Raw genomic sequence first — 12163 nt, forward strand, 5'->3', positions numbered from 1 at the left:
CAGAATGGCAGTAGCATTTCTGTGACTGTAGTTTCCAGTGCACCAGGTCCTCAAAGTCCTTCATTCAAGACCTGTTACTCACTGAACAGGATCTCTCTGTTACAACATCATAAGATCACCTTATGCCTTTAAGCGCAGATTCTTCTTTATTTGCAGTTGTGTGAAAAAGGTATTTCTGATTTGTCTGACAGGACTGGGAATTTGTTTGTCAAGTGAAGCCAACACAAGCCATAGGGTAAAGGGTAACTAATCAGGCAAAACAGTGTTTCTTACGTGCCACGGGGGAACGACAAAACAGACTTGTGACAAACGTGTAGGCTCAGCTTTCAGAAAACATGTAGTTACATCAGACCTATTTTTGAATTAAATTTCAGAGTAGTTAGTTCCTCAAAGTCAAAACATAATTATAACAGAAAAAAAGAAAGATTGTTCTATACAGTATATGATGCTGGTTCAAGTATGAAAACAGGACTAGTCTAAAGAAGAGCAACAAAATATATTTACTTCAAAGGAATGTCTTACTCTGAAAAGCTGACACTTTTAAGTCTTTAAAGAAAAGATGATTCAAGTATTCAAAAGTCCTACTGACTTCAAAATCAGCACAACTGATCTCACAAAGTGAAACACAAACCACAGGACACAAATGGAATCTAGGGGAAGAGGTTTTAAAACTAAGAACAGTAGGAACATCTTTTCCCAGAGGGTTGCAAATGTATGGAAACCACTACCCTGTTTTGGCCGATACCCAGACTTCTTTCAATAATTGGATTAAGTTGCCTTTTATTTGCAACCTTATGTTTATGACTTGACCTTTATGCAAGTTGTAACTCAACAATTTGTTGAAGTCACAATGCAATGGATGTTTTCATATAATTTTTTAAATTCAAAAAGCATTTATATGCCAAAATCAGTTCCATAATTAGTAAAGACCTTTTTTTAGTAGTAAACTGTAAGACAATTTTGCAAAAAAAAAAAGCATATATCTATCAAGAGGCAAAACACTTTTGTTGGACTAGTATCAAATACCAACGTTTGCACAGACTTTATAATTTTTAATATTCACAAAATAGGACTTCTCCACTAATTACATTAATGGAAAAGAATAAACAAATTCACTTGTAGTATACCTTACTCCCATTTTTATTACCATTAAGTACAGCTTGTGTTGTGCAAAGAATAGTGCCCTCTTCTGGTTTTTCAGTGGAACAGAACCAAATAAGTTGGCTTTATTTTGAAGTTATCCTTCATGAGAGGTTAGCTAGGAAACTATACAATGGCATATTAGAGGTTACAGGATCAGATGGATAAGACTACGTACGTATTGTTAAGTGTGTGTAGTTAATCTCTAGACTTTGTTCTTCTCACGGGGGAAAACCCATTTCTGCAGGAGAACCTCAGTGAGGACTGTGCTAAAATGAGTAATCTGGGGAACATTTTCAATATTTTTCACAAGTCAAATGGCCTGAGGCAAAATGAAACTTTGCCACAGGAAACCATGAGAACCTTGCAGTTGTAATGTGTGCATACCTCACTTGCAGACAGGTTTTAAGGAGATGAACATCATATACAGTACATGTATTGCCATCACAAATTATCACAAGAACCTGATATAACAGGCCATTTTCTTTTCATCTTGCTAATTTTCACACTTGAATTTCAAAGAGCTGATTCTTTAAAGGTCATTGTATTAGTGTTTAATGCACAAATTCTCCTTTAATCCACTTGATTTTTTTTATCTTCCTAGAGATGTTTTTGTATCATTTTTATGGAAATGAGCTTATGAAACTATTATGCTTGTGCACAGCAAATGTAATGAGACAAATTTTCCTATATACATAGGATAATGAAATAATTTAAAGATTATTCACTTCAGAATTCAAATACCAGTCCGAGCCATACTGTAAATATAAGAATATGTGGTTAAATTATACCTAATGAAATGAACCTAATGAATTTCAATTAGAATCCTACATGTATAGCTTTATAATTATTGCTGATTGAAGTTTAGTTTTGAGCCATGAGTAGTTTGCCACTGCATCAAGCTAAGAAGATGTTTTTGAAGTTTACAAGGATAAATGTAGTATGCACATACTTACTTACCTTTCATCTTTATTTTCCACTCAAGTGGGAATATCATGCTGTCAGAGCGTGCGTCACAATATTGATTTACTGAAGGTTAGACTCCATTGAGTGATGATTGAACAGTGCTACTGCCATTAAGCATAACTTAGTTATCAGAAAGACAACTAATGTAGTTATTACATCTTAAAGGTCAACTCAATAGACAACTAAATACACATATAGATGTCTTAAGTCAATGACGCTCTCCTTGTATTGTTTTATATCCTTCATTTTTGTTTCAAGAAAGTAATTTGAAAAATGAAAACTAATTTTTGTTTCTGCAGAGCAAATTTCTTATTTGTGAAAGGGAATTCAGAGTGGCTGTATAGAGTAATGCCAATAAAGTTGCCGTCTCAAGGTTTTTTGGAAGCTGCACCACAGTTACGTTGTTTTGCTGAACTTAGACCCAACTGTCTTAAACAATTCCTAAAGTGGTTCTTAAAGAATTTTACTTTTTAAGAGACACTATGGAATAAAGTGAAGAAAACTGGTACTACATACAAGCTGAGCTTCACACACCATGTAATACAAGATGCATGACTAATGACATTTTGCAGCCATGCAATAACATAAAATCACAATAAATTACATTTTATAGCACATACTGTACTTGGGATTGGTTTAGGATTGAATTATTCAGATACCTTTTCTTTTCTATATCCATGATAATATCCACTATAACTTATGGCTTGTTTTGCGTATCAGAGCGGCCACATTCATAGCAGAGTCTTACCCACTTCTTGTAAGTGCTCAAAAACTTTTACAGACACTTCATGGTGTTGACCCACTGGCTGTGGCGTGCAGTCCTAAGCCTATAGCATACTACAGCTTAGACTGGTCCCAACGAAGATGACCAAAATTGTCTAACTATCTAAAGGAAACATAATATTAGTCTTAAATGCGGGAGCAGGTTTAAATTTTTTTCCGATCCTAAACTTGAGAAGAAAAAACAATTATGTAGTTCAGCATCTGTGTTGGGCATGTAGAGGCATTTTCTTATACTTTTTATGTAATTGGGAACTATTACTATTTCCAAACCCTGTTCCTGATCCACAGTTCTTCAGGCATGTTGTTAATTGGTTAAATTAAATAACCTAAATCCACATTCCAAGGAACACCTGAAATCCCTGGTATAAATCCTTACAATTTTACCAAACAAAAAACAGGAGAAATTAGCAGGTTATTGAACATCTGTCTTCTGGGAAGAAAACCAATCCAACTAATCTTCAAAATCCTTGGTCCTCAGAAATGTACCACTATCCACCAGTGTTTCACATAAATGTGTTACATGGACTGGACATTCAGGCCCTGTTTACACCTGAGGATTTCCTGCAGGAGCACATAGGGTGGAAAAAGTTAGCAGTAGCCCAGGATGCAAAAAATCAATCCTAAAACAGCCACAATCCTTCAAATGGATAGATGTTTGAGAAAAAATTCAAACTGGCACTTTGAAGTGCATGAAATCATTACATGAAAATCATTGACCCAAACAATGTTTGCAAGTTTTCTGACTGTATTGAACCATGATTTACAAATGGGCAATCCTCTGAATTATTTACCACGTTTGGTTGAAAAGGCTCCTCGTCATTTGATGATCAGCATTTATTTTGTAACTTCATCCATAATTTTAGAAATCTTATTTTATGGATATACTGTACAAATAAATGGTCTGTGTCTGACCATAAGGTCAGTACAAAAAAATGAAAAACAAAACTAAGCATAAAATACTAACAAACCTCTTACAGCTCTGCTTGTAATCAACTGTATGAGTCCTTTAAGTTTCAGTTTATCATCTCTTCTGTTGATGGAAAATGTGGGTACTGAATGACTTTCCAACTTCCAGAAAATCCCTCATCAAAACACTGTTAATACTTTAGAATTAATGCACTTAATCAAGATTTGATAACAGGATTCTGAGAGAAATTAAGGGCACTGACAGCTTTTCAGTGGGCGTATATTATATATTATTTAACTTGTGAGAACAGGCTATTGTGTCCAGTGTTAATTGATTAACTACCCTCTAGTCAGATGCTTGATGAGATTGTAACTTATTCAGATTCTTCCCAAAAAGCAATATCAAACAACCTTATTATATTATCTGTTCCAGTTGCTTTCACCAGTCTTAATCCCTTATCCCAGGTCCTGGACAAACCTCTTGTGGATATCTTGTGAAACTCTTTACTTTAAAAAGATAAAAATAAAAATCTTAATATTTAAACATTCTCCTAAAAATGTGTCCCATCTACTGGTGTGCCCATAAGCATTCAAAGATCTATCCCATGCAGTAGATATTAAATACAGAAGTGATGAAATATGTTTTTTCAAACTGACTTTTTAAAGTATGTATCAGTATCTGTCATTCATCTGAAGGCTGTCTATAAAACTTGTCTGTAGTTCATTGATATCATCAGTGGTTTCGATGGGAATGTTGACTCTAGTGGGAGAGACGGGGAATGACATATCATCTTGGTGGTAAGGAGTCAAGTTGCAGTGCGCACCGAATTCCAGGCTGTTTGAAGCACAGGGGCTTCCCAAGCCATGGATGTGGTCATAGACGCCCAGGTAGGAGCTCTGGTACTGCTGGGGGTAGCAGTGCTGGTAGTAATGTTCTGCTCCAGGGCTGTGGCAGGGGCTGTGTGAGGGACTGTGTGGCATGAGGCAGGTCTGCAGGCAGCTGTTCCTCCTGACAGTGCGGTGCAGATCCAGTTTGGCAATGAGGGGCTTCCCAATGTTCACCTCCATGCTCCAGTCTACTAGGTCCTCCACAGAGGTGAACTTGCCCTGCAGGCACACCGTGAACATGAGCTGCTCCTTCAAGCAAAAATAAAATAAAAACAACTGTGGTGAATAATCAGAAGCAAGTTTGGTTCTTAAACCTGTGAACTAGGGCTAATGTTCTTACCACAGGGACAGTGATGGAGGTGAGAATATTTGCGTTTCATAATCTCTTAGTCACAACTGAGAGTGGGAGTGAAACTGATCATTGGAACAAATGTGTTTGAACACTGTCATATCACAGTATTTGTTAGCTACACAATCATATACTGTACCTCATTACTTTTAATGACCTCCTGTACCTGTTAGCAACAAAGCACATCTTTTTGTCACATAAAAAGTACAGCAAGAGCATGGGCATGACAGCAGTGGCAGATAAGGTGACATGGGAATAAAGCTTTCCAAGAGATTTGTTAGTCAGTCTAATATACAGTAACCCTTAAATAATATTTTATTACAGACCCCATATTGATGCAATTAATACATATCCCTGAGCATGATACCGTAATTACATGTGACTGAGTTATTTAATGTTGTAAAAATAAAACAATACAAAAACACAAAGAATATCATCCAGCAGTTATGTTTCAAGGAACATACCTTGAGTTTCTGTAGAGAGCTCAGCCTGGTGTACAGACAGTGCTGTGGGAGGCTTTTGGACAGTAGATAGCTGCCTGTTTCTTCCGGAGTTCCTTTGTTCATCTCCTTAGGGTCCACATCTAGTTCCTGTTTGAAAAACAAACAAGGTGATGATGGAAACAACATAGGTGTTTCATACTGTCCAGCCTAACAACATACAGAGCCACTAATATATATATATACCTGTCAAATGTAAAGGTTCACTATCTCTGAGTTATGTGTTCTACTTTTTTACTGTGTGCCGAAACATGAGCAAACATCATTTCACACAGCCCACTTGTGTATTACAAACTTTCAAGGGGCCAAGAAAAGAACAGGTACAATAATGCTTGACTGTCCAGTATATCACAGATGTTCTGAAAGAAAGCTTTTTTTTGGTCAAAATACATTGATGCTCACACACAATATAACCATAGCAATCATTGCCACTTTTGTGAATGAAGAACAACAGAAATGTACAAGAACACAACACAAAAATTGACCTGAAGTGATAGCTCATTAGTCTCACAAATTTGGAAAGAGAAAATACAAGGAAACAAAATCAGCTTTTGGAATATGATGTAATTATTTAAGAAAAAGCTTGTAGGGAGGGGATAAACTGCAGAGTCACGTAATTAATTCTGATTTCTTTTAAATGGTGTGATTACTTATTATTATTAAACTGCTTATACAGTAACAGCACCATTAATATGGACAGATGGGTCCTTAAGATATTATGTTTCTGAAACACAAGCATAGGAGACATACAGTAGCTCAGTATTTTAACACTGAACATTAACTAGAAAAAATATAAAACTACATTAAAACTTTAATGTAAAAATAAAAATCTCAAAGTAACTTTGAAAAGAAAAACACTTACACAATACCTAACAACACGGCAGGCAACACTGCAACTTGTAAACATGTTGTTTGTCGTGTGGATATATTTCTTAAGAATTTTGCTAGAGAAAAAAAAATCTTCTTTCACTGTTGATATATACTGTAGAATTCACAATGAATCCAGTTTTACAGTGTACAGTACATAGTCCAACTCTGCCTTTATACCATTGCAGGAGCTTGGCCAAACACTATAATTAATGCAAAGAAAAGGGGGATATGGATTTCATGAGAAATTTAAAAAAATTGTTCCTTCTTGATGGAGGGTCAAACACTTGGCCATAGAACAAAGAGGCTAGGGCCATCTTGCAAAGTTAAATTAACCAAAAGGTTGCTGCAGTGTGAGGATGGGGTGGAGGAGGGATGCAAAAGGAAAACAAAGGCGAGAAAGAGAGGTGCTTCCTTTGATTTTTTAGAGCATTTTGGGAAGTCATCTTACTTGAGGATTACAAGTAAGAACAGTCGAGGTGAAGGGGAAGTTGGTTGCCATCATTCCTTCCTAACTTTTGTTACAAACTCCAAAGCTGTATAATTGTAGTAACTCACCTGGCTAAAGGAACAGCAACCTGACCAATCCTTAGTAAGGACAAAACTGACAGAACACACCTGTTTTTTTCCAAGGAATGAGCCAGGAAGCTGCTCGAAGGGTAATGATGGGATGGAAGTCGGGGTGCAAAAGAAGATGTGTGAGTGGGTTGCTCTGGTGGCAGGGTATTTATACAGAGGAGAGTGGAAGTGGACAAGATTAGGGTTTGCATAAAACAAAACCCAAATTAATCCAACAACCTTAACACAGTTTGTGTTTGGATCCTCTAGAGGCAGGGGGATATGATACTAAAAGATTAACAAAATGCCTGGGATCAAGTAAATGATGATGCATTTCCAACTGCTTTTGTACAAAATTTAACGGTTATGGACTGCCATATCAGCCATATCACCCTGCAACTCACAACTAGCAACCCACCGAAGCTAAGCAGGTGTGAGCCTGGTCAGTACCTGGATAGGAGACCTCCTAGGAAAAACTGAAGTTGCGGCTGGAAGAGGTGTTAGTGCGGTCAGCAGGGGTCCCAATGTGGGTCCCAATGCCCCAGTATAGTGATGGGGACACTATACTGTAAACAGGCGCCGTCCTTCGGATGAGACGTAAAACCGAGGTCCAGACTCTCTGTGGTCATTAAAAATCCCAGGGTGTTTCTCGAAAAGAGTAGGGGTGTAACCCCGGCGTCCTGGCCAAATTTCCCATGGGCCCTTACCAATCATGGCCTCCTAAAAGTCCCCATCTATGAATTGGCTTCATTACTCTGCTCTCCTCCCCACTGAGAGCTGATGTGTGGTGAGCGTTCTGGTGCACTGTGGCTGCTGTCGCATCATCCAGGTGGATGCTGCACATTGGTGGTGGTGGTGGAGGGGAGTCCCCATTACCTGTAAAGCGCTTTGAGTGCAGTGTCCAGAAAAGCGATATATACTGTACATGTAAGCAATTATTATTATTATTATTATTATTATTATAAGGACTGAATGAATGACATTTTAAAATCTTCACTTCCATTTAACTTTCATTCACCTACAGTATGCATAACAGACACAGTAAAACTGAGGTCATTTGGGAAAGTCAATATATTTGTGTATTTGTAAAGATAAAGTTAAGCATTGACTTTCACCTGTGGCAGCTCAACCCATGTGCAAGAAATAAAGATAAGTGAATGAGCTGCTGACAGAAAACCATTTAAAAAGCAATGTTTTGCTTCTCATGCACAGCTTTAATGAAACCACTGAATGATTGTGGTTGCTGTACAAACAGTATTAAAGTGTGGGTGTTACTGCTGTGTAAATAAATGAAAAAGACTCCATATCCAGTATGACATCTCAGAATGAGACAATGTACTGTATTTGCATGCAGTCTGCTGCCATTACACTGATGTTTGCATCAATAACAGGAAGACTTTTTTTCTCATACTGTATATTTCAGACCCTTGCTTTCATCTTTGTTTTTTACCATATTGATAAAATCATGTGATGTCTGACTGTCTTGAAGAAAAGCAAAGAAGAATGTGTGACTGGATAGATCCATTTATCCAAATAAATGCAAGGCGGGATCACATCTTGGATGAGATCCCATTCTAGCACACACACAAGTACAGAGGAACAATTTAGAACCATGATTAACCTAGCCAACATGTCATTTGAAGTGAGGAGAAAACCAGAGCTTCCAGACAAAACCGTCATGAACATCAGAAGTACATGGAAACAACCCACAGAGGGCACCCCAGTGCAGATCTGATTAGTTAGAGCAGCTATATAAATACATTGAGCTGTGAAACGAGATCGGGTGGATGTCAAATTGTAATCTCATACTTACGTTCTCTTTTGCATAAATATTTCTCCTGGTGAGTACCCTATCCCTCTACATTTGTCAGCTTGTCACATTAATTAGAATTTTACTGAACTACTGAAATAGACAATGGGGTTTGTCTATTTGTGTATAGATATATGGCACTTTTAGATCCATTATAAGTACTGTATGCACTATACTGTTCTACACAATGACAGCTAATGTCAGGTTAGATTCTCAGTAGCTTTTTAATGAAATCATGAAACTTGATCATGGAGAATGTTGAGATTCAGAGAGTCTTGGTAACTAAGAAAAAAAAATTGGGTTCTTTTTGAAGGGATGATTAATTAATAAAATTATTAGCCTGTATTTATATGCTGTTACTCTAGACACTGTTCCTGTATTTTGGAGTTTTGAGCTTTAAGTATATAGTTTTGAGATATTAAGCCTTAACTGTGTTCTATCTGTAAAACCTTTTCTTTATATAAATCTGTTAATTCAAATATGGAAATCTTACCGGTGTGAAGTTTGTGACATATGCCTGGCAGGAGGACATATCCTCTGGCTTCTTCACTATGCTAGTGTATATCACCAGTACGTTAGAAAATTCAGCAGCAAAGCCTAATTTGATCTGGACTCCACAATCAAAGCTCAAACACATACTTTCAGGAAGTTCTGCAAAAGGAAAACATTTGATCAATTTACAGTAACTGGAATCTAAGAATCCCTGTATAAAGGGTACTGCAGAGACATTTCAGGCTTTACAAACTGCATACCTGTGTATTACTAAACAGTTAGTGCTGGTTTATGGTGTGAATGAAAATAGCCCTGACATGCACCATACTTAAAAGTCTTCACATTAATTTATTAACCAAAACCTTAAAATGTTTTTTTTTTATTTAGAAGTCCTAGAAAGCCCGGAAAAAGAATGTATCATTAACGGAAATTGTGTTATACTGTATTTAAGATGAAAAAATCCAGTCTGATTTCCTATTTTTAAAGGGATCTGTAGTTATCATGAAAATAAAAAATATAAAATCTGAAACAGTAACTCCTTAATAAATATAAACCTTTTTTTCAAAACAACACAGAAAGTGTCTAGTATATTAACATCTACTTGTTTTTATCATGCCCTTAATCTTCCTTTACAAAGCTGTATAGATCTTGTTTGACAGTGTCCTATTTCATGTTTATCAGAACACTGAAACAGCTGGGCGGGTAAGTAAGTGCTTTCTCAAGTACAAGTTGTCACAGAAGCCTGCCAAGGGTCAGATTTAAGGCACTGTACCATGGGCTTTTGCCCACTGCAGATTGCGTGCCATGGTTTCATCAGAGCAACCCGTAGGCTGAATGGGGTCAGTCAGAGCTCTCTTCTCTGAAAGGCTGCTTCGGATCTCCAGGGCCTGTTTTCCTTTGGTCGGATCAAATTTCCCCATGTCTTAATAATAAAAAACAAATTAATATATATATTTACTATTTGATCCAGAGAAAACAATATCATTACAGTACACTGACAGATTTATTGCAGTGCTTCCCATCTGGTTAACAACAAGAAACTTCTTATAACTAAGTTGTACAAACTAAAAATGGCTACATGATGCAACCTGGTGTCATTCCCAAAGACTTTAAGATGAGTAAATAAAACCTCCCCAAGACTCGTCAAGTGACCCTGAGCTCATAAACCAATATTGCTTTCCGAAGTGACTTGAAACCTTTTTCCTGCCTTCATATTTATTGTGTTCCTGACATTTCACTGTGCTGAACATCATGTAACATATAGCACATATCATTACATTAATAAAATGTTGTGAAATGACAATACGACCACATTGTAAAACGGCCTCAGCAAGTGTCATTACTTTGCTGGTCATGATGGTTCAAATACAGAAGAAATTACATTTGTCCACTTAAAATACATTTTTGATCAGGTTTTAATACACAAGAAATTACAGAAACGAATGAAATGTGGTGATGACAATAACAGATGCAAAACATAAGTGCAAAGTACAAACTTTCAATATCTGGTCTTGTTCTACAGGACTGTAACTACATTAGGCTACCACATTTTCTTTTTATTCTTCAAACAAACTGTAAATTTACTATTACTGGTATTATGTAAACAATATAGAATATTTGAGAACAAGAGATAAGGAATTTCCTATGAAATTAAACATCAACACTGTTCTGAGTCTAAAATGGAAGTCAATAACCAAGTAACTTACACAGTTTCATCACACACATTACAGGAGCTGATATTCATGCTCTATAGAATACAATTAATTTCCCCCACTTACCTTCTGCAACTCTGTCAAGAAGGACTGTAATTTTTTCATCCTCCAGCAGACGTTTTTTCAGGAACTTTATGAAGACACCATTGGTAAATCCACTCGAGTTCAGCTCAAATGCTTCTGCATCTTGGCACCTTTAAACAAAAATCTTTAAATGGATTTTGTACAATAAATAAAGTTCCTATTAAATTTGTGACCAAAACATATTTTGCAGTGGGATAAAATAAGTGTCATAACACATTTTATATTAATAAAAACTATGTAAGATTACTTATACTCTGTTAAAAACTGTGGTGGAAATTATTAAATAACCTAAAGTAAAGCAATATAATTTTTTTCACATATTAGTTTGTATGCTCTTTACATACAAAACATTTTGTTGTGAATTATTATCTTATGAAATATCTTGTAGATTCTGACAGCAGGATGATTTTTAATTTGGTAATTACCCACTGAAACAGTATGGCAGTACTATACAGAGTAGAGGTCTTACTTACGTTGCATAGCCAAAAACAATGTTGGCTGTAACCCGCAGTGCTTCTACATTTGGAATAATGTCATCATGAATGTTTCTGTGATAAAAGAGAAAATAAAACTTAGTCAATAGTTTTTTTTCTCTACATGTATTAATTCCAAGACAAAATAATGTTAACAGTACATCATTATCTTAGTGTCTAAGAAGCAGCAGATGACTTTAACAAAGATTTAGCATTAATTCCTAAACTCTAACTTAATAAGACCTACAGTACAAGCATACAGCTGCTAGTTGCTTCTGACAAGTAGGCTTACAGTACTATCATAAACTTTTAATATCTCAAGTGATACAAAATATATTATTCACAACATTCCTTACACAATAAAAGTAGGTCATGATACACACAGAACTGCTCTTTACATTTACAGCTGAGCTCTGCTATACTAAAATGGATACTTCTGAAAACAGTGGAAATGTCTGATTTTGCTGTAGTATTTCTATGTACTGTATGTTACATAAATACATGATACTGAGCGATACACCAAGTTAGCAAAGACACATTTTTTATAAACCCTTTCATTTTGTGTTCAGCGTTTTGTCAAAACCAAATTATCTGTAGGTCAAGTGGTTCATTTAAAAATTGCAGGGTTCTGTAAT

At 36.2% G+C, this 12163-nt stretch overlaps 1 protein-coding gene across 2 annotated transcripts in view; it reads right to left on the reverse strand.

Annotated features, from left to right (window-relative positions):
• Positions 1-3616: 3616 nt before the first annotated feature.
• malt1 (MALT paracaspase 1) overlaps positions 3617-12163 on the reverse strand; it is a 30324-nt gene continuing 21777 nt past the window's right edge. For both annotated transcript variants that reach the window (XM_015340188.2, XM_006627209.3), the window contains 6 exons: positions 11529-11603; positions 11038-11165; positions 10032-10181; positions 9261-9418; positions 5497-5622; positions 3617-4932 (listed from right to left, as the gene is read on the reverse strand). In XM_015340188.2, coding sequence (XP_015195674.2) covers positions 4468-4932; positions 5497-5622; positions 9261-9418; positions 10032-10181; positions 11038-11165; positions 11529-11603 — 1102 coding nt within the window. In that variant the 3' untranslated portion in view covers positions 3617-4467. The remainder of the gene's footprint in view (positions 4933-5496; positions 5623-9260; positions 9419-10031; positions 10182-11037; positions 11166-11528; positions 11604-12163) is intronic.

The sequence above is a fragment of the Lepisosteus oculatus genome, chromosome 3 (assembly GCF_040954835.1).
Source record: "Lepisosteus oculatus isolate fLepOcu1 chromosome 3, fLepOcu1.hap2, whole genome shotgun sequence".
In the NCBI taxonomy this organism is placed as follows: Eukaryota; Metazoa; Chordata; class Actinopteri; order Semionotiformes; family Lepisosteidae; genus Lepisosteus; species Lepisosteus oculatus.